This window comes from Coturnix japonica, chromosome 1 (assembly GCF_054131305.1).
Source record: "Coturnix japonica strain WE chromosome 1, WE-NBRP24, whole genome shotgun sequence".
NCBI lineage: Eukaryota > Metazoa > Chordata > Aves > Galliformes > Phasianidae > Coturnix > Coturnix japonica.
Window position 1 is genome coordinate 76,374,401 of NC_140663.1, and position 20,533 is coordinate 76,394,933.

Sequence of the window (20,533 nt, forward strand, 5' to 3'; positions counted from 1 at the left end):
CACAGCCGCGTGGGTCTGAAAGTGAAATTGGCAGGAAAGTGAAACAAAACAGGATTTTACTGGAGAACTCCCAGAAAACAAACTAACGGGGAGAAAGGGGAGCAGGAGGCAGAAACAATAGGGTTACAAAGCAACTACTTTTAAACAGCAGGGTGGTTTCTGACACAGATGGGGAAATAGTTTTCCCACGGGACGCTTTTTTATTCAGACCATGTCTTTTTAATGGGAAGAAAGAGAAAGATGAGACTGGGGGGCGCGAGGGAGCTCAGAAGCGCAAAGGAAAGAGTTAAGGCTGGAGTCACCCTCTCTGAAGTGCGCTGTGATGCTGTGCAGCGTTTCAGCCCCCTGAGCCTTCCTCCTCCCTCCCTCCCTGTGTCAGAGTGGGGAGGAGGCGGGTTCTGCTGAGCTGTTAAATCCTGAGTGAAGTTTCCCCCATTTCCAGTGGCCACTGTTGTCTGAAGCTGGTTCTGAGCAGCGCTGGGGTTACCCTGACATTTCTGGGACTGTAAAGAGCCAAGAAGGGAAAGAGAAGAAAAGATTAAACTTATACAATTTGCTTTTGTCTAAGTGTGGAGAAAGGGGAAAGGGAAGCATCCGCTTTTTTTTTTCAACATCACATTCCTGTGTTTTTCTTCAGCCTGGAAAATATATTAATGCTTGTGCTTTCCTCTCTGGAAACAAAGGAACTTAGCTGGACTGAGGAAGCAAGGAGTGGGAAGGAGGCTTGAGGAAGTTTGAAAGAGAGACTCGGTGCAGCTGGGAGTTTCCTTTTCTTAAATGAAATCCCTGCCTGTGTGGGTAACTGGTACAGAACGAAGACAGACCTGCAGGTAAATGGAGAAGCAGAGATCCCAAAGGAAATTTCCGCTCACCTCATCCCGCTTGTCAAGAACGTGAAGAAAAAAAAGGTAAAAGATACACAAGTAGACAGACAGGCTCTGGGACGTGCTGGGCTGTGTAAGGATAAATCACCGAGCAGCAGCAAAGCTGTATGGCATTTGTGTCCTTTTAAAGGAAAAAGACGTGAAACCTCGTCTCTGGAAGGGGAACTTCTGTGAGAGTGTAAGTCTCAGTCTAATTCTTGGCTTTCTGCTCTATGTGCCAGACCTATTCTCTCTGTGTGTTTGCATGTGTGGATGTGAAAGCGTGAGAGACTGAGAGAAGGATGTGGATCACAATGTCCTTTTGGATAGACAGAGTTGTGTTACAGACGGATGATGTCATTTTTTGATAAAATGATCCATTTTGTGCTTTTCCAAAAATGACTTTTAAAACCTACAAAACCACTGGGGCAATGCTGAGGTGTAACCAGCACTCTCAAATCCCTAAAACTACCCAGCCTCTTTTTGTGATTCTATTTAATCATTTGTGTGAAGTATCATCATACTGTTAACACCTGACTTTTTCTCCTCCTTCCCACAAGCAGACTGCACAATGAACTGGAGGCCAGCTCTCAGCTTAGCCCTGCTGTGGACAGCATGGCTAGTTTGTGGCTCTGAGAAGACAGGGAGGTTAGCGGAGAGAGGGAGCCATGGAGTTAGGAAAGTGCCTCAGTCTCACAGGGCTCCCAGCAACCTCCTGAGAAGGTCTGGAGCATCCCCAAAGAATCTAAGCCTGAATCCCCAACACCCCGTCACCAAGAGAGATTCTTCAGTACCTCCAAAGGCACCTGCCAACCTCCTGAAAGAGGAGTCACGTTCCCAGCCCAGGAGCTTAGGCACCAGAACAAGGCGGGTACAGAGACTTACAGCTGCAGCCAAATACTCCAAGTCTGAGATGATTAAGGATGAAGGGATATCTACTGCCTCACAGTCACGAGCAGTACGCTTCCCTTCAGGGTCAAGCTCTCCCAATGTCTTGGCCAGCTTTGCTGGGAAAAATCGGGTGTGGGTCATTTCTGCCCCCCATGCCTCAGAGGGCTACTACCGGCTCATGATGAGCCTGCTGAAAAATGATGTTTACTGTGAACTGGCTGAGAGACACATCCAGCAAATTGTGTTGTTCCACGAAGAAGGGGAAGAAGGAGGAAAAGTCAGAAGGATAACCAATGAAGGAAAAATCCTGGAACAGCCACTGGATCCTGCTCTCATCCCTAAGCTCATGAGCTTTCTGAAACTAGAAAAGGGGAAATTTGGCATGGTGCTGCTGAAGAAAACTCTACAGGTGGAGGAAAGGTACCCTTATCCTGTAAGGCTAGAGGCCATGTATGAGGTCATCGATCAGAACCCCATCAGAAAAATTGAGAAGATGAGACAGAAGGGTTTCATACAGACTTGCAAAGCAGCTGGGGTGGAGGGACAGGTGGTTGAAGATGACAATAATGGGGGCAGCACCCCATCTATCCCTGGTGGTGGACATGTCCAAGTATCAGCAGGAGGGAGGAAGGAGGAACCAAGGAGGAGCAACAACCAGCCAACAAGGACCAAAACAGTGAGAAAACCAATGACAACCACTGTGGCTACTCCTCTGCCTACAGTAAGGACCACTACCCTCCCTACCACGACCACAGCCACCCGGGCCACCACCCGCACAGTGACAACAGCAAGCAGGCCTACAACAACAACTACACTCCTCCCCACCACGCAGAGGACATGGATCACAAAGTCACATACCACCACAGAGTACCATAGGCTGCCAGCACCTCCTGAGGCCACCACAGCACGAGTCGTGGCCGCTGAGGATTTCTATTCTCCTGCGTGGAAGGCAAACCGCAGGGACCGGCAGCGAGGCCACACAGAGAAACACCTGGCAGCCACACGGAAGCCAAGCAAAGGTGGACGCTATGAGAGCTTCACAGAAGTCCCAACAGCCCCCTCAGTGCACTACACAAAGGCAAGCATGAGTAGGTTTAAAGATAACCGAACAGACAGGAAGGACTACAACCACAGAGACCTGAATGTCACGCCAGGCCAACACAAACCAACTAAGACTAAACCACCAAAAAAGAAGGCGCAAGAGAAGATACTGAGTAATGAATATGAAGATAAATATGACCCAAGTAAGCCTGCTAGCCCACATTTAGAGGAAGAGATTGCAAGTATTCCCCCAAAGAAAGGAAAAGAATCAAAGAAGCACGAGAGAATGGATAAACCTGAGAAGAAAAAGAAGAAGGACAGACCTGACAAGCTGCAGAAGAGTGAGAAGCAGTCCAAGAAGGACAAAGCTGAGAAAAAGGGCAAACAGGATAAAGACCGTAGCAAAAAGAACAAGAAGGGAAGCAGAACAGAGAACGAGGATTTCCCTAAGCCCAACAAGAAGCCTTTCTTACAGCCTCCCAGGAAATCGGTGGCCAACCTCCTGGACTACTTTGAAGGCAAAAGGCGGCTCCTTGTAAGTAACTTGTTCATCTGAATTTTGTTTCATAAATGAAGTAATGTCTCTGTCCTAGTAGGAACAAGGGGAACAGAAAGCTTATGGTGCTTTTGTATTACTCTTTTTTGTTGATTTTGTTAAAGAGATCAGATCTCTAGACCTGGAGGATCATTTCCAACATGGAAGTTTTTGCAGCCTGATGTAGGAAATCTTACGTATTGTACAAAAGTCCATCAGACAGGAATTAGGTTAAAACCCCTTCCCACTCTCTTCCATGAGCCATCACACAGCCATCAGAATAGTTTGTTTCCAATAGATATACAGGTACTGGGATCCATACAACTATATTCAATAAAATGAAGTTCGTGTGGATTTCAGTCATTGCTTTAGGGTACTTGCCAATGTCACCACATTTTGATGCTAAGCATGTCCTGCCAGCTGGCAAACCTGTTTTGTATTGGTGCTGGTGTCCTAAAACTGGAAGCAAGCCAACTGTTTTTGGCAGTATTATGCATGTCTGACTAATGATATGCACAAAGGCATATGACAAGATTGCCCTGAGGTAGGACTGTTATATGTGCCATTATTTCTTGTGGGAATTTGGCTTTCAGATCTCCTAGATATCTTCAGGGATCCCATACAAACTTTGTTCCCTTTTATTCTCCTGCTGTTTTTATTAAACAATAACTCTTTGGTTAGTTTTTAAGTCTTAGAAACTCAGCACGATCTGGAGTTACTTCTCTCAGGGTTTAATAGTGTTGTATGTTTTTCCAACTACTTATCTAAAAAAACACTTCACCTGCAACAGGAAACAGTTTTAGCTGTAGTACAGATGTTTTTCCTGGCAGATGGCATGTATCCTGAAATGGCACACTTTGAAAAATAACTCTTTAAAAATATTATTATGGGAGCTGGTTTCTTGCAATTATCCCACTGCAAGCTGGCCTCTTTGACAGTTATTGTTCAACAGTCAGTGTCACAACACAGTTTTCACTTTGATGCCCCACATTTCAATACAAATACCTAGAACACCAAGCCAAGATTTCAACCACTGGAATTTAATTAATCATTCCGTTGATGATTCACAAACCTAAATAGAATCCAACTTTCTTATTCCCCCTCCCTACTCTTCCAGCTTTAGGCCTGTGCAGAGCTAGAAGAACATTCCACAGCATGTTGTGAGCAGAGAAGAACAATCATAGAATCATAGAATGCTTTGGGTTGGAAGAGAACTTTAAGATCACCTAGTTCCAACTCCCTGCTATAGGCAGGGACTCCTCCCTCTGAGTTTGCTCAAAGCCCCATCCAGCCTGGCCTTGAGTGCTTCCAGGGAACGGGGCATTCACAACCTCACTGGGCATCCTGTTCCAGTGTCTCAACACCCTCATAGTACAGAATTTCTTCCTTGGCCTTATATTTGATATATTTGCAATATATTTGAATAATATGCAAATATTATTCAATAATATTATTAGCAATATAATTGAACTTGAGTGAATTTTGCAAATAATTCTTGTCGGTTACACGTTAACTACCAGTTAAGCAAACAGAGGGTGTCTGAGATCTTTGAAATTTGGTCATACATCTTAATGTTGTGGCTTCCAAGAACATGTCCAGCATCAACACAAATAAAAACAAATCTGTAAAATGTCAAAATCTGAGCCTATAGACGTTAAACTATTAATCCACTGCACCAGCACAATCCTGGCAACTTAAAGGCTGGTCTGAAATTTCAGCCAGCTGATACCAGGCCACCTGTCAGCTGCATTTTCAATAAAAGACCTGCACAATCTCAGGCTCTCAGGCCAGAACTCACCGAAGAGAAATGATTGTGCCATGTTCCACTATATTTCTCCAGTATCTAACACTACCTTTGGCCTGCTTGCCCTTAAGTTTCTTGAAGGGCAAGTCAGAGGTGGTAAGTAGTAAAAGCAATGGCTGGAGCCTGTTCTCTCTTTTCCATCCCCAGCACATGGATAACAAAGACCTTTCCAAGCTCCTTTACACATGCATTTTTGCACTCCTTCCTATCAAACTATTCAGTTCACTAAGGGTAAGTCCTTCTAGCTGGATAAACTCTACCATTCATGAGTCTTCAGACTCCTCTAAAGAATTAGCCCATGCTGTTAGAGAATTGGCTCTACCTGAGTAGAACGCAACTACACTGCTGTGCTACTATCTTTCAGTCACTTCATAGACTGTCTCCCAAAGACATTCTTTCAGCCCTCTCGCAATACAAGAGAATTTTAAGAGAGACACAGGCTTTTAAGATTTCCACATCATTAAGGATTTCAGTTTGCAGGTTTCAGCATGCTTTTCAAACATGTAGAATTCTGAAGGCTAATCTGCGTTAAGTTCAATTAATGACAAATATAGGATCCACCTGCAAAAACTGAAAAAGCATATGGGTATTGAGGTCTACAGCCTCACCAGCCTACACTGAGGGTTTTGTTTCATTCTTACTAATATTAAGAAGTCTTGGCTTACTGTTTTCTGGGTTTTTTGTTTATTTCCCTATGGTGAAGAAGTGCAAGCTGACAATTTATGTAACACTTCATTTATACACACAGGCACATATACGAATACATACATGCACAGACACATGAATGCAAATGCAGGTAGATGTGGTGCATTTTCTGCTTGGCTTAGAACAGTTGTGGAACAAAGCTCTGACCTGAAGATTGCCTTGCCTTTTAAATGCTCCCTGTTTCATTCTGCAAGGTCTGATGAAGTACCTCTAATTCAGACTTCAGTCTGTGTTCTTACTTGCAGCCTCTAAAACGAAAAGTACAATGCAAATCAATGGTCTGGTTTGGGTCTCAGTCCTCAAAACCTCTTCAAGATTGTTTTTAATTTAAAGCATTTCTGTGCAATTTAAAAACAATGTGTTAAAACCCAGAAATCAAACGCTTTTTGTGTTTGATTCTCATTCACCCAAAGCTGTAGTCATGCCAGGGAGTCTTACTATAAACTAGTCAGATTTTACAAGCTGATAAGTGCCCCCTACATGTCAGTACAATTATTAACGTTAATAATGAGTATATCATAAAAATTAGCCTTCAGGCTCTATGAACATGAGGTAGATAGAAAGTACCTGCTGCAGACTGAATCATAAGCTTGCAATCGAGAGACTGTGGTGAGTATTCAGATTCCAACTCCCTTTGTGTTTGGAGGAGTGGCTGCAGGTACTTGAGTGTGCTGCACTGACAGCACTTTCATCATTACTTTGCTAGGCTGGGGACAATCCTCTCCAAACTTCTTCTGGAAACTGCAGCACAGAACTACTGCATGCTGACCAGACCATTGGTTTGCACTGTCCTCTTACTTTCAGAAGCCATGAGTAAGAACATACACTGATGTCTGAATTAGACCTATGTCATCAAACCCTGTAGAACAAAGCAGGGAACATTTAAGAGACAAACACCCTTTTCCTGGGATGTTTGAATCCCAGTCACTGATGAAGGAGCCAGGTTATGTGCTTTAAACTTCTTTAATCTTGTAATTATTTGGAGACTTTGAAATGAATAGAATAACGTGAACTGTGGATAATTTTATACTTTTGTTTTTATAACTGTTCCTCCTCCCTAGCCATGCCTTCTAATCAAAGACCCATATGACAGCAATGTGACTTAAAATAAATATGAGATAAATCAGCAATTTTCAGGCGTGGTCACAGTGGCCTTATTGAGTTTTCAAGGTCTTTTGATATGATCATCAGTTATATAATTCTTCAGTAAGGTCTAGTTGTACTTGCACTGTCATAGTTGAAAGTGCCACAGGAGCTCTCCCTGGAGCATGAGATGAGGATGGAGAAGCTGCCAGGCTACTACATTCCTAGTGCTCCTGCTGTGAGTGGGTGGGAGGAATCCTAAATATATTGCATTCCTGAAGGGTGGGGAGAAACATGGTAGGGCAAAGGATAATAGGAAGGTGGAGGGCTTCCTGTAAATTGCAGTGTTATTTCTCCTACTCGTGCTGTGGAAAGGCAATGGAAGAGCTGGTGCCACCAGCTGGCCATACTTCCTACAGTTTTCCAGGGACTGGTTGGACAAGACTGGTCCTACAGTTACGCTACAACCACAAGCAAATAAAACTCCAGAGGAGTCAATAACTTTACAAAAAAGAATCCAAGGTTGCAGACAGTGACTAGTTCTCCTTCAGTGAAATAGAAATCTGCTTAATTTCTTATATTAAACAAGCTCTTTTGTCTCTGCCACCAACCAGCTGATCACAACCCCCAAGGCGGACAACACCATGTATGTTCAGCAGCGAGACGAGTATCTGGAGAGCTTCTGCAAGATGGCAACAAGGAAAATCTCAGTCATTACAATATTTGGCACCATGAACAACAGCAGCATGAAAATTGACCACTTCCAGCTAGGTTCATTTTTTTTTATATCATTTCTTTCCATCTTGTGGGCACATTACAGACAGCGAAGGGAAAAATTATGCCAGCATGGGTCAAGACCTAAGCAAGACCATTTGTTGTGGGATAGTAGGACTTTGAAACCCATCCCTCCTCCCTCCACGCTGACTGCTCTCATTCTGTATTTATGTAAAGGCCTTTAGTATTTTCCATGCATAGGCTTCCAGTGCTGTAACTTCAGCTTTCTTTGTGGGAATTCATAAAGATAGTAAAATAGTAAACAGAGAAAAGGCCTGAAAACTTGATGTGGGAAATGAGGGAAATGAGGGAAATGTTCTACCAGTATCATGAATACAAACCTCACTATCAGAATGGTTGCCCCAAAACAGCTCTACCATTGTTTCTTTACTAAACCATGGGGAGCTAGATATTTGCTAGCATGTTCTAAACCCAGTTTAAAGAAACTGTCTGATGTCATGAAGGAGAAGAGGTGGGGTACAGAAGAAGCTGAAGAGAATGTTTGAGATAATAATTCAGAACTTGGTGTTAAGCTTATTCTATTTTGAAGTTCAACATCATTACCTCTCTGCCCTGCCATGCAATGTTCACTCATACCTTTTCACTCCTCATGAGAATATGGAAAAGGCTTAATTTTACACATGCATGAACCCACTGAGCCCAGGACTGTGAGAGAAGTGTGCCAGGTAGTCACTTCAATCCTTGAAGTGAGTTCTTTTCCTTCCCAAGATCAGCTTTTCTAGGCCTAACAGATGATTCTGAGATGTTTAAAGTGAGAACTTTCTACCACAGGTGAGGTCCAAGAGCATTTTCCTCTCTCTGTTAGTAAAGAGATATTAATTTAGGAGATTTCATCCATAGCTTCTAATTATGGGCAAGTTTATAAATCTGTACCAGCATACCTGATATTAAAAGGCTTACTGTTTAAATTCTGATAGCCCCTCTTTGCCCATAAAGCAAGATGCTCATCAGTGCGTCTGTTTATTGCTGGCTGTTAATCTTTGTAGGCACTATAAATCAGACTGTGCAGGTCTTGTAAAGCAGTTCATTCAGCCTTACCAAGTGCCACTTCCTTTACACAGTTCCCATATCTGCAAGTGGCACTGGGCATCCAACTCTTAGATAGTTTTTAAACAACAGGTGTCAGTGCTCAGGTCCCAGGGAAACCCACGAAAGCCAGCAATAACCTTTCCTTTAGTTATGGTGGGATTTGCTCAGAGACATCAAGTCCAGGTCCAGCAAAGCACCTAAGCTTAGATGCCTCTTGAAGAATGTAAACAATCCTGTTGTTGTCTGCATCTACAGCTTCACACCAGTTTAAGTGTTTTGCCGAACCAAGGCAAAGCAATAGTATATAAACTAGGAGTTTTGCTTCTAATGGACCACACTGTTCCTCAGAAGTCCATATGACTAAGGTTTTAGACCTTAGAAGCAATGTAAGATGGAATGAAAAGCTCTGGACCACATGATGCTCCCATCACCTGTCTCTTCCAGGGTATTTCAGGTCTGGCATAAAACTGGTCAGAAAAGGATGGAACTATGCCTGGCTTTGCAGCCATGCCTCCAGTACTGCCAGAGAGAGGAGACCTAGCTGGGAGCCAGCAGACTTGTCCCTGAAGAGCAGGGGCTCACATATCCAGACTGTCCATCCATGCACTTCTCTGGCAAATCTGGAGTGGTACAGAATTTTCCACATCAGACCAAGGTTACTCAAGGTCACTTTTTCTGTACCTACACCAATCTGTCTGTCAGTGGACTGTTTAGGAATATATTTAGCTCCAGTCTCACTAATAAACAGACATTCACTCTGACACAGACCATACTCTTTCAGCCTCTTCCAAACTTAACTTACACCCAAACTTCTTCCAAACCACAAATCTGTATAACAGCTTAATTCTCATAGGAGGAATTAACTTGTTGAAGAAAAGCAGGAGACTTAGAAGGGTATAAGCTAATTTTACATGAGATGCTCACCTTACATTTTTTGCCCAGAACACCTAATCCTGAGTTCTTTCAGAAGTTTAAATAATACACTTTTCTACTCTCCCTCCCTTCTCTTCTACCCTTCTTGCTTTCATGACCTCTTAATGGCTTGGATCAGATGCAGCAAATAACAACCTCCTAACAAATGTTTTGTTCACAGTATTTATGCCATAGTGAGAAGTCTTAGCAGCCAGCATGATGGGATCTACTTGTATTGCGATATCCTTGGGCTTGCTGTGCTAGAGCATTATAAATGACAAAAACAGAAAGGTCCACAGAACATACTTCTTCATCTGGAATTTCAAACATATTTAAAAGTAGTTAATGAAAGAGCTCATTAACGCTGTTTGGCCTGGATTGATTTATGATGAAAGCAATGACTGTTTCCCATTGGAATGACAGAAAATTAGAATCCTTTTCACCTCAAGTCAGCCATTCAGTCTCTCCCTCATATCCTGGGAACAGGGCTTCAGTGAACTAAACAGCAGTTCCAAGCTGTAATACAAACATCTTACAACCAACGCCAGCACATAACAAGGCTACTATACTTTCACAGCAAAGTACTGACATTCCTTGCTCAGCTGAAGTATTTGTAAAGAGTAACTCACCTTTCCAGCCTATCTGGCTGCTGATGTACTGAGAAAAGTTTCTGCACTTTTTCAGCGACCCTTTCAGAAACATCAGAGAGAATTTTGCTGTTAGTAGCAGGCAGTCTCAACTGTGTTGTCCTTCAGGCTGACCCCAGGTATGCTTTATGACCTGCTGAGGCTGGGGGCAAGTGGTGAATTGGAAAAAGGCTATTAGATTAACTTATTTTTTTTCCTCTCCAAAAACTGCTTCTAAGTTTGCATCAATCCTTCTGGATTTTTTTCCCTGGAAAGCTTTTTTTCTGTATCACTTCTGCCATTTATTTTTCTTTACACTCTAAGCTTTGAAAGAAAAGATCCAAACAGTGAAACTCTAAAGAGCTATATTCATGTTATCTGCATTCTTTGAAGCAAAACAGTGCTATGAGTCAGTTAGTCTAAGGTAATGTACCATTCAAGCTGTTTTCCTCTAACCTCTTTCATATTATTCTACCTTCATACAGACCAATGAGATTGTGCTGATCTTGCTTTAGCATAAAATTGCAGGCATAAGTATGAATTTTGGTTTATGTTTTAAGAGTCATGCTTGATATTAGTAAGATGTAAATCTTGTTTATGAAGCATTAAAGTGTGACTGACCCATCTAAAGTAGAATTTATAACATTACCTATAGATCTTCACAAAACTTTAAAGTACATATAATCATATACAACCATTAAAGATGCTGCCTGGAGAATGATTAGTATAAATACATTATAGAACTGGATGCTGGGTTTTTTGTTTGTTTGTTTTCCCAAGGTATGAAGTTTAGGTCAGGTTCTGATCCAAACATCTTCCCAGAGATTCAATTCAGAAGTTTCATTGAGTGTATTACAAAGATTGGATCTATTGCAAAATTGGAATCAGATTAACTTGCTCACAAAGATAATGATATTTAGAAAATAAATCAATAAATAAATTCCTTATTGTTTAAATAGTCAACTATCTTTAAAACATGCCTTTGTTCTTGAATAAGTATTTTCTGTTGCTGCATGTTGTAATCAGTTCATCTCGTGTCTGTTTGCTGGTGAATAACAGTAAAGCAGGAGACAGCAAAGCTGAGCCTCTGCACTGCATCTCTTGACTGGCTGTGGCACCTCTGACTTCAGGCAGATAACTTAAGCTATGACTGAGATCGCTAAGTGATGATATGAGTATTTATGACCCAGAGCTGTCTTAGGGCATAAACAAGTAGTATTTGAAGACAGCTCTTTGGCCCCCAGGTGCTTGATTCCACTGTGTGTGTGACTTCCCTGCTTTTTACTTCCCAGGCCCATACTTGCATCTGGAAGCCTGTTCCAGCATTGTCATAGTTGTATAGTGCTGTTCTGGATGCTGAGGATGAGATGATGATATGGAGGCCTTCAGGACTTGGCCCTAATGCACTCTGGCTCAAGGAAATTAAGGATCCTCAGCACCTTCACAGGCTTCTCCTGTCCATGTTTCAAATCTCTGTCACAAGTCGCATGGATCTAACTTTGTAAATACATACCTAGAATTTCATTTGGTACCTGTCATCAAATGATGAGAAATCATTCGAAAATGGTGAAAAGGGTGAAACTTTAGGTTAAAACTGGAAGCATTAGACTACTCATTTTTCACATTAAATATAAGAGAAGAGACATAAAGTTCTGGGTTGGGCATGAAGTTAGTTATAAATCTTTTTCTGTGTTCGGTTCTTTTTCATTTGAATAATTTGAGCATTTAATAATTCTGTAAGTTTCAAAATGAAATGAAACTGAAGCTTGCTGTGCAATTCCATGACCATGTTTATTTTTCCTCTGTTTTGTATTAAGATAATGAAAAGCCCATGAAAGTGATAGAGGATGAAGATCTTGTGGATCAGCAGCTCATCAGTGAACTGAGGAAAGAGTATGGGATGACCTACAATGATTTCTTCATGGTGCTGACAGACACTGACATGAAGGTCAAGGTGAGAATTTTGACTCTTGGAAAGAAAAGGCACTGAAAAATATGAATATATATATATATATTTCATATATGTATATGCAAAAAATAGGAATATTACCATATTACCATAGTTTATCATCCATTGTAGGCCTTGTTACCTGTGTGCATATGAGGATATTTGAATTGCTGTATACTCTACAGTGCTGTGATGCACGCAGAAAGAATGCTAATACATGGACCATTTTTCCATCTGTTCTTTTTGCATGACAGCAATACTATGAAGTACCCATAGCAATGAAATCTGTGTTTGATTTGATCGACACCTTCCAGTCACGAATTAAAGACATGGAAAGACAGAAAAAAGAGGGCATTGTCTGCAAAGAAGATAAAAAGCAATCCCTTGAGAGCTTCTTATCCAGGTATTACCTTCTGGTCCGAGTAATTACTGTCTTAGAAAGATAACTACCAACTACTTCTACAATTTTTAATAGAGCTTTCTCAATGCTATCAATGTTAAGCAAAACCGAGATGTAGCCACAGCTGCATGCAGTCTTGCACAGAGCACTAGAAGTCAATGTGCATGCCGTCATTTCTGACTGACTGCACATTTTCTAGACACTAACTTTCTGTATATCAGTCTCCCCCTCTGCCACCATGATACGGAGATAATAACACTGATTTGCATTAGAAGAGCCAATAAGGATTAATTCACAGATGTTAGTTCAGTGTTTTGAATGTACACACTACAATGTTGATGTTTCAATCACTAACCATCACAATCTCATTAATCCCATTCTAATCCTTTTCATGTAGTTTGATTCACTAATTCAATCACTGTAACTTCCTTCTCATACTACTTGTGATAACATTTGGACTTTGCCAGCATTATTCATGCATTGAAGATCTTGCAGATGTCTCTTGTAAGATGTCTGAGACGTTCTGCAGAAAGACAGTTTTGTTTGTGCAGTCTCTATATGCTATGTTACTGCTCTCTACATGCGAGACCTGTGAAATAAACATCTGGATTGTGGGAAAATTCAGACCCAAAGAACAGCTGTACAGAATAATTTACATGAAATTAGGGCTATCTCATCACTCTAGGCTTTAAGTGGCACTACTGCATTCTCCTCGCCTGCTATCAGAATCCATCGAGGCACACTTTTAATGCCAGTTGGTTATGCAAATAACTGGGGCAGCATGATGTGTTATGACATGAGGGGGAATGGAGCAACAGGCAAATTGGTAGGTTGTTTGTTCATGAACATTTTGAAATCCTATGGCCACTTCAACAGAAAGAGGACTTTTAACAAGACGTACCCCACCCTCCTCACCACCTCCTGTTTAGGTCTCAGTGATTCATCCTCAAGACCACCAAGAAGAACCACAGTTTGGAAACAGCTGTCCAACACAAGAAACAGCTTGTATGCTGAAAAGTGGCAGTTCCCAAATACTTCTTTGCTTGCAAACAGCCCTAGTAATAAACACGTTAGAGAGACAGGCAGGAAAAATACAGAATGGTGCATCTATAAACAGAACTACTGCTGCACTGAATGTATCTGTTGTCTGTGGAATAGTCGTCAGGTTTAAGTATTAGGTGGACTTCATTAGCCACACTAACTGGTCAGATTCCCAGCAAGATTGCTTCCACCTTTGCCCAAGATTATCTTTCCAGCTGGATAAGAGTCCTAGTGTTTCACATTTGGAAGGTCAGTTATACATAGGTCTTTCTGAAACTAATGCCTCCTGTTTATTTCCAGTGAGACACTGGCTGTGCTGCTTTCTGGGCTCACAAATCAGAATGAGAAGTAGAACAAGGAAGATGAGGAATACAGAATGCACAAAGGGAAGAGTCTGGCAGATTATCCAAGACAGGAACATCAGTCTGTGTGTCTGATATTGAAAAATTATTGAAAAGAAAAAGAAGGCAGCATCAGTCAGTCAAGAAGACAAAGAATCAGGCAGAAACATCCCCTGCTCTCTCAGCAACTTCTGTGACTTTGAGCAAATCCCACAGCATTTTCTGCTTTCTCAAGTGGAATGGTGTTGATCCACTGCATTAGCTTTTATTTTGAGATCTTCATGCGGTGCTGCAGAAAGTCAGACTATTATTGTAACGGAGTAACATCTGCATCCATTTAAAAGATCATTTCCTGCTATAAAAATATCCCTGCAGCTCTGCAAATTCCTATAAATCTGATTTATTTAGATTTAGTGTAGAAGTACCTTTATTAAAAAAAAGGGGTTGTTTGCCAAGTATTAAATAACTGTAGTTAGAATGTTTAAAGGTCTCAGTGTCCCTGTGGCATTCCCTTTCTCTGAGAGGACAATGAAAAGTGATCCTCAGTGCACAAGTTTGGTTAGATGAGACACCCCTGTTAAAGAAAACTCAAAAATGTACTCTGCTGCCCTATGGCTGGCTTATATAGCCAGTCTCACACAGACACATCTACGTAAAGAAGACTAGATTTAAGAGAATGTTAAAAGTATTTTGAGTGAGTGCGTGTGGTAAAGAAGAGATCAGCGATTATTTACATAGGAGCATGAGTTATGTCTGAAATGAAGATACACCCTAATTCTCAGACAGCCTTTGGACTGCAAAATAACAGAGCAGTTCCAGCAGCAGCGAATGACATAAAAGCTAAAATGTCTAGTGAGAAATTCTACAGGAATCTCTCCTGCACTTGAATATGCAGGTCTCAGCATTGTAATATCCAGCAACGGTGGCCTGCAGCAAAGATCTTAAGTTTTGCAATGCTTGACTAAACTGCAGCAAAGCTACAAAAATTGTTTTTGAGTTTTCGAGCTGTAAAATTCCAGATAGGCTTTATCCTCTCTCTGTGATGAATGGAACTGGGAAGATCTCCCAGCAGCTGTTACTTAGAAGTTGTGAAAGATATGACATATCTCAGCCTGAAGAACGAAAATCCTCAAAGTACTCTAGTCATGATGGTTCCCTGTTGCACTCCTTTTTGTTTCCAGGTTCCGATGGAGAAGGCGGCTAGTGGTGATCTCTGCTCCCAGTGATGAGGACTGGGCTTATTCCCAGCAGCTTGCTGCTCTCAGTGGACAAGCCTGTAATTTTGGTGAGTCAAAGGAAATTACACTCTCGCTCCCCAAAACCCACATCCTTCCTGGTGATGTGATGGATTCTTTTGCTCAAGTCTGAAACTAGACAATCTGAGGAGTCTCACAACTGAAAAGCTTGCTTGTAGCTACTCCAAATACTAATGGAAAATACCGTGATAAGCAGGTAGTACAGCACAGCCAGCTAGCAACACTAAACCAAGTGCTCCCTGGAATCCTTTACATTAGGCAGAAAAGGTTTGTGCTCTGCAGCTTTTCTTCAAGCTTATAATTCAGATCTAACTTACTACATGATTTAATGATGCAATGCCTTGAGAAAATCAGATCCTTATAACTAGCTTAGAGCTAGATCAGATATCAGGGAGATGCATGGGAATCAATCACAAAAGCCTAGAGATATTTGCTCCTTAGCTTAGGTTCCTAGCAATAACAGTGTGATGCAAGGCCTAGACTTCACTCCTACAACAGAATGAAATAGGTCCCATTCAAAAGCCAGTATTTCAGTATGTTTCAATATTGTTACTGCTACACCTTCTGTTTACTCATAATCACTGGGCTTTCATTTAGAGCTTTATCTTATTTGGCAACTCCCAAAGCAAGTTGTGGCAAGAGCCACTGTAAGCTTCTTTCTGAAAAAAACTGAATATGACCATAACAGTTAATTCCTCATGCCCCTTGCTAAGAATAGACTGAAGGAGATCTAGTGAGCTCCTAAAAGGGTTTGTCTTCCATGGTTTTTCTTAACCAAGTGATGTTTCCAGACATTTTATCTCCACGTTGTTAAGAACTTACATCAAAGATTTTGTAGATCATGTGGACTCATGTTTCACGAACAGGTTCTGAAGTCCCTTAGGTGCAGAGGCAACAGTCCAAGCTTCTGCTCAGAGCAAGTGAAAGAAGTGAATGCCTGTCCTAAGCCATACAGTGCAGTGTTCTGCAGTTTAACTGTTCATTATATCACCTCTAATTATGTTTCTGCTATATGACAAGTAACTTTACCCTTCAACAAAACAGTGCAAAGATATTCTTATTTTTGGAGGTGGCCTCTGTAGGTATGTCAGTATGCTAGCTTACCCCCATGTTTGTGACCAGGTGATGTGGCTGGCAGAGACTCCAGGGAAACTGGCAGTTCAGCTTCACAGAGGGCTGCTGAGACTGGCTGCTAATTTAGCATAGATCTGTCTGAATTAACTGAAATCTGCCCAAGAACGTGCATAACGACCTGGTCTCACTCAAAATCTCCTTCATCCACAGGTCTGCGCCATATAACTATCCTCAAGTTGCTAGGAGTTGGAGATGATGTTGGTGGTGTCTTAGAGTTGTATCCAATAAATGGTAAGTGACTGTTTCCAGTTTGTTCACTACTATTCACAAAGAGCACTATGCAATACTATGGGTTTTTTTGCTGTTAATTTCTTTAGAATATCCCTTTAGTGATATTCACAATTCTGTACATCTCCCCTAAACCACTGACAAACCTATGATCATCCTTCTTTGCCTTGGATTTTTTTTCCAGTTTCAAGGTGAGAGAATCAGACACATATGTAGTGTTCAAGAGAGACACAACAGGTTTCCATAGTGGCATAATGATAGTCTGATTTCTTTTTGTATTATTTTCTTCATAGCTTCTAACATCCATTTTGGCTTTTTGACCACTAGTGAACAGAGAACAAGCCTTTCAAGTAACTCCCTTTCATAAACCTAAGCTCTAGCCCAGAACAGCACCAGTCCCAGTATAGACAATTGAACTTCACTAGTTACAGAACCACAGAATTGCAGGGGTTGGAAGGGACCTCAAGAGAACACTGAGTCCAACCTCCCTGCCAAAGCAGGTACCCTACAATAGGTCACACAGGTTACCTCCCTGCACTCAAGAAACTGATCATATATTATTCTTGTTTCTACCTTGCAACCATATTATCAAAGTTTATTTTGAAGCCTTCTACTAATCTTCATCACCTGTATCAAACTGACCACCCTCAGCTATCCACATGCAGATCTCCTTTGGAGAATCTCACGAAGTTTGTAAGCACTTCATGAAAGTCCTGTTACAACATCCATTCTGTGTATAGGTGTCCACTGATCCTAGTTGTCTTATACCCACTTACTTAGTACAAATTTCATATTTGTAAGCCAAATTCGGCAGATCAGCATGAGAATCTATATATTTTTTTAAGCTGCTATGACATCAGCCACATCTCATACTTCAAACAGCATTTCAAGAGCAAGGCTCTATACTGCCATTAACGACCCAGCACATTCAGTGCTTCACACTATCACATTTCTAGTCCAGTGATTTTTTTCACTGTGACTATTTTTACGTGTGCCTTCTGCAGACATGAACTGTTACTCAAGCTGCATAAGAAACAAAGACACATGTGCATGTCAGGTGAGGAAAAGGTGTGCCACACCACAATAGCTTCAGCCCAGAGGATAAAGACAAATTTACTAACCTTGACAAAACTGTTAAAAACACATCTTTGGTTCACAGCCTTTCATTTCAAAACTAGGAAATACTATACCGTAAATGTCAAGAATATTACATTATCAAACACTGAGCTGTATCTTTTCTCACACTGCAAACTCACTGAGTTACTCATAGTCATCACTGCTGCCTGGACAAAATGCCAATGCTGTTTTATGTAATCACTTTCTAGGAAGCGCTACCGTAGACCGAGAAGACATCCCAGCTAACTTGGTGAAAGACATTCGAAATTATTTCCAAATTAGCCCAGAGTATTTCTCCATGCTTCTAGTTGGAAAAGATGGAAATGTCAAATCCTGGTATCCTTCTCCAATGTGGTCTATGGCAATTGTGTACGATCTCATTGATTCCATGCAGCTTCGGCGACAGGAAATGACAATTCAGCAATCTCTCGGCATGCAGTGCCCAGAAGATGAGTATGGTGGGTATGGTTACCATAGCTATCACCAGGGATACCAGGAAGGTTATCAAGATGACTACCGCCACCATGGAAGTTACCACCATGGATATCCATACTGAAAAGAGCAAGTTAGCCTCTGACTGCCCTGTGCCTGTCTTCTAATAGCTATCCAAGCAATACGTGGCCGGTCGCAAAGGGTTTTTTGCAGGCCACCTAGATATCCATGCCTCTCCTTCTTCCACTGTTCAACCAAGGGACTTTGTTTATTTGCCTTCTCAAAAATGCAGGAACCTTTTTACAGTGAAACAATTCGAAACAGTAGTATTGAAGCTTTAAACAATAAAGACGCCTTTATATTTTTAATCCTTTAAAAACAAAGGGCATCAGCAGTTGCTGTTTGTTTGTACTAAAACCAAACAAAAAGTCCCCACACCCTCAGTCCATGGACGCTACTGTAGGGCAGGATATGAACAGTCTGACAAATATTGCAATGCTCTTTTTAGTATTTTTTTTCTAAGAAGAAAAAAGAAAAGTATATTTATTGGAAAGCGAGAATTTTGCATTGTGCTGATGAAGATAAGCAAAGAACTTCAGAACTTTCCCAATAAAGGAAACGTTATGAAAGAGGCATTTGACAAGTTCTTCAATAATCATTTAAAACATCCTTTTGAAGTAACTTGTCTAAAAAAGAAAACAAAACAACACAGCATCCCTTCTACAGTGCATCAGCATTATAATTTGCTGACTTTGCCAGTGAAAGTAAGAATTTATGGTTCTGGCAGTACTTGTTCCGACACTAAACAGTGTCAAGTTCTCTTAACAGCAAAGCTGGCTGCAAGGCCATCTATTCTCTCAGTTGGGGTCCCTGTTCTTCTAAGGTCTTACCCACCTGGCAGTTAATTCTAAGATAATGAGAGCTAAGCGAAAACACCAGCCATATAGTCTTGTCTGAAAGGAACTGAAAAGCATAATTCCTAATCAGGAAAAAAGAACAAAACCGAAAAAAATGTCAAAAAATATTGTCATTCACATATTTTACGTTGTACTAGCTCTCTGCTGTAATGTTATGTAAACTATTGCTCTAAACTTCAGATTTCCTTCTACCTCTTCTCATATCCTCTCCCCTTGAAAAAAAAAATGAAAATCTGGATGAAATGTTTATAGAATTGTTTGGGTATAATTTGATTTGCTACTAAACCAGCTATATTTCTGCCACATTTTCTGGAATGGTTTTCTTTTCCCTTCTCACTGGTGTCTTTGGGCACTGGGTCCATTGCATAACCTTATTCTGTTGAAGTCAGTTGCAGGAACTCCTTGCATAGCCATGTTTTCAATACCATTTGGGTTAGACTTCCAAACACTAAAGACTCGGGAACAAGATTCAGGAATATCTTGAAGTCATCATGCAAAGCAGCACAGTACTCTCTTCTACTGTTTCAGGCACACCTAATCTGTCATTTTTCTTTTTTATAATCTATTACATGGAAGCATATGCCAGGTATGCATTCATGCCTTTCATGCGTATGTGTAACAGAGCACACAGGTTTTTGTCTGGAGCTAAGTGGGTGAAGATAGACTTCTGACAGAGCCATTCAGAGAGGACTGATGCTTGCAGAGTACCTCTTCACTTACTTCTATGGCACTTCTACTTCAAATCCTTTTATAACAACAATGCATATTTACCTCAAAGACTCCAAGTATCAGAGAGACAGACAACTCCAAACCAACACTTCACTGTGCCAGACACAAATCAGTTCAAAAATACTGCATCTGTCCCTGCAGCACCACACTGAGGACAGGTTTATTGAGATTAAAGCCTTGTTTTTACAGTTCTGAGTAGGAAGTTTCAACACAGTGAAGGAAAGTTTCAAAGCTTCTTTTCTCATACATATTTCTGGGATTTAATTCAGCTCAAAGGCAGCTGTTATAATCCACAGGCTGTCTTTGAAGCACAATGGCTCAGTTTCTACATTCACAGAGAAGCTGAAATTAACCAATAAAAAAATCACTTTCATAAATTTGTTATAAATAAGTGAAACGAGAAGAGATCTCTCTTCCTTAGAGGCTTTATGAACTAATTCCTCCCACCCAAGGGAGAAGCATAACATTCTAAGCAGCGATAAAGTTCAAACATTTGTGAATCTGGGCTCTGACTCACAACTTTGTAAGAACTCCCCATCCAACACCCTTGTTAAAGGCTATGTGTCAAAGTAACGCTGATCTCCAAAAAGCTCCTAATAAAACTCCCTATTGCCATTTGAGGAGAAAAACAGTAAGCTAGAGGAGAAAAAAAAAAACAACTAGTAAGCCTTCTGACAAAGAGTAGGTGAAGGACAATACAGTGGAAG

The 20,533-nt window shown here is 41.1% G+C and overlaps 1 protein-coding gene across 1 annotated transcript; it reads left to right on the forward strand.

Annotated features, from left to right (window-relative positions):
* Window positions 1–440: 440 nt before the first annotated feature.
* On the forward strand, window positions 441–19,182 carry CCDC80 (coiled-coil domain containing 80). Its single transcript, XM_085525119.1, has 8 exons — window positions 441–1,062; window positions 1,427–3,330; window positions 7,537–7,693; window positions 12,102–12,238; window positions 12,487–12,635; window positions 15,196–15,299; window positions 16,555–16,635; window positions 17,958–19,182. Exons 2-8 carry the CDS (start codon window positions 1,435–1,437, stop codon window positions 18,302–18,304), a joined length of 2,871 nt encoding a protein of 956 aa, XP_085381245.1. The 5' UTR covers window positions 441–1,062; window positions 1,427–1,434; the 3' UTR covers window positions 18,305–19,182.
* Window positions 19,183–20,533: the final 1,351 nt, after the last annotated feature.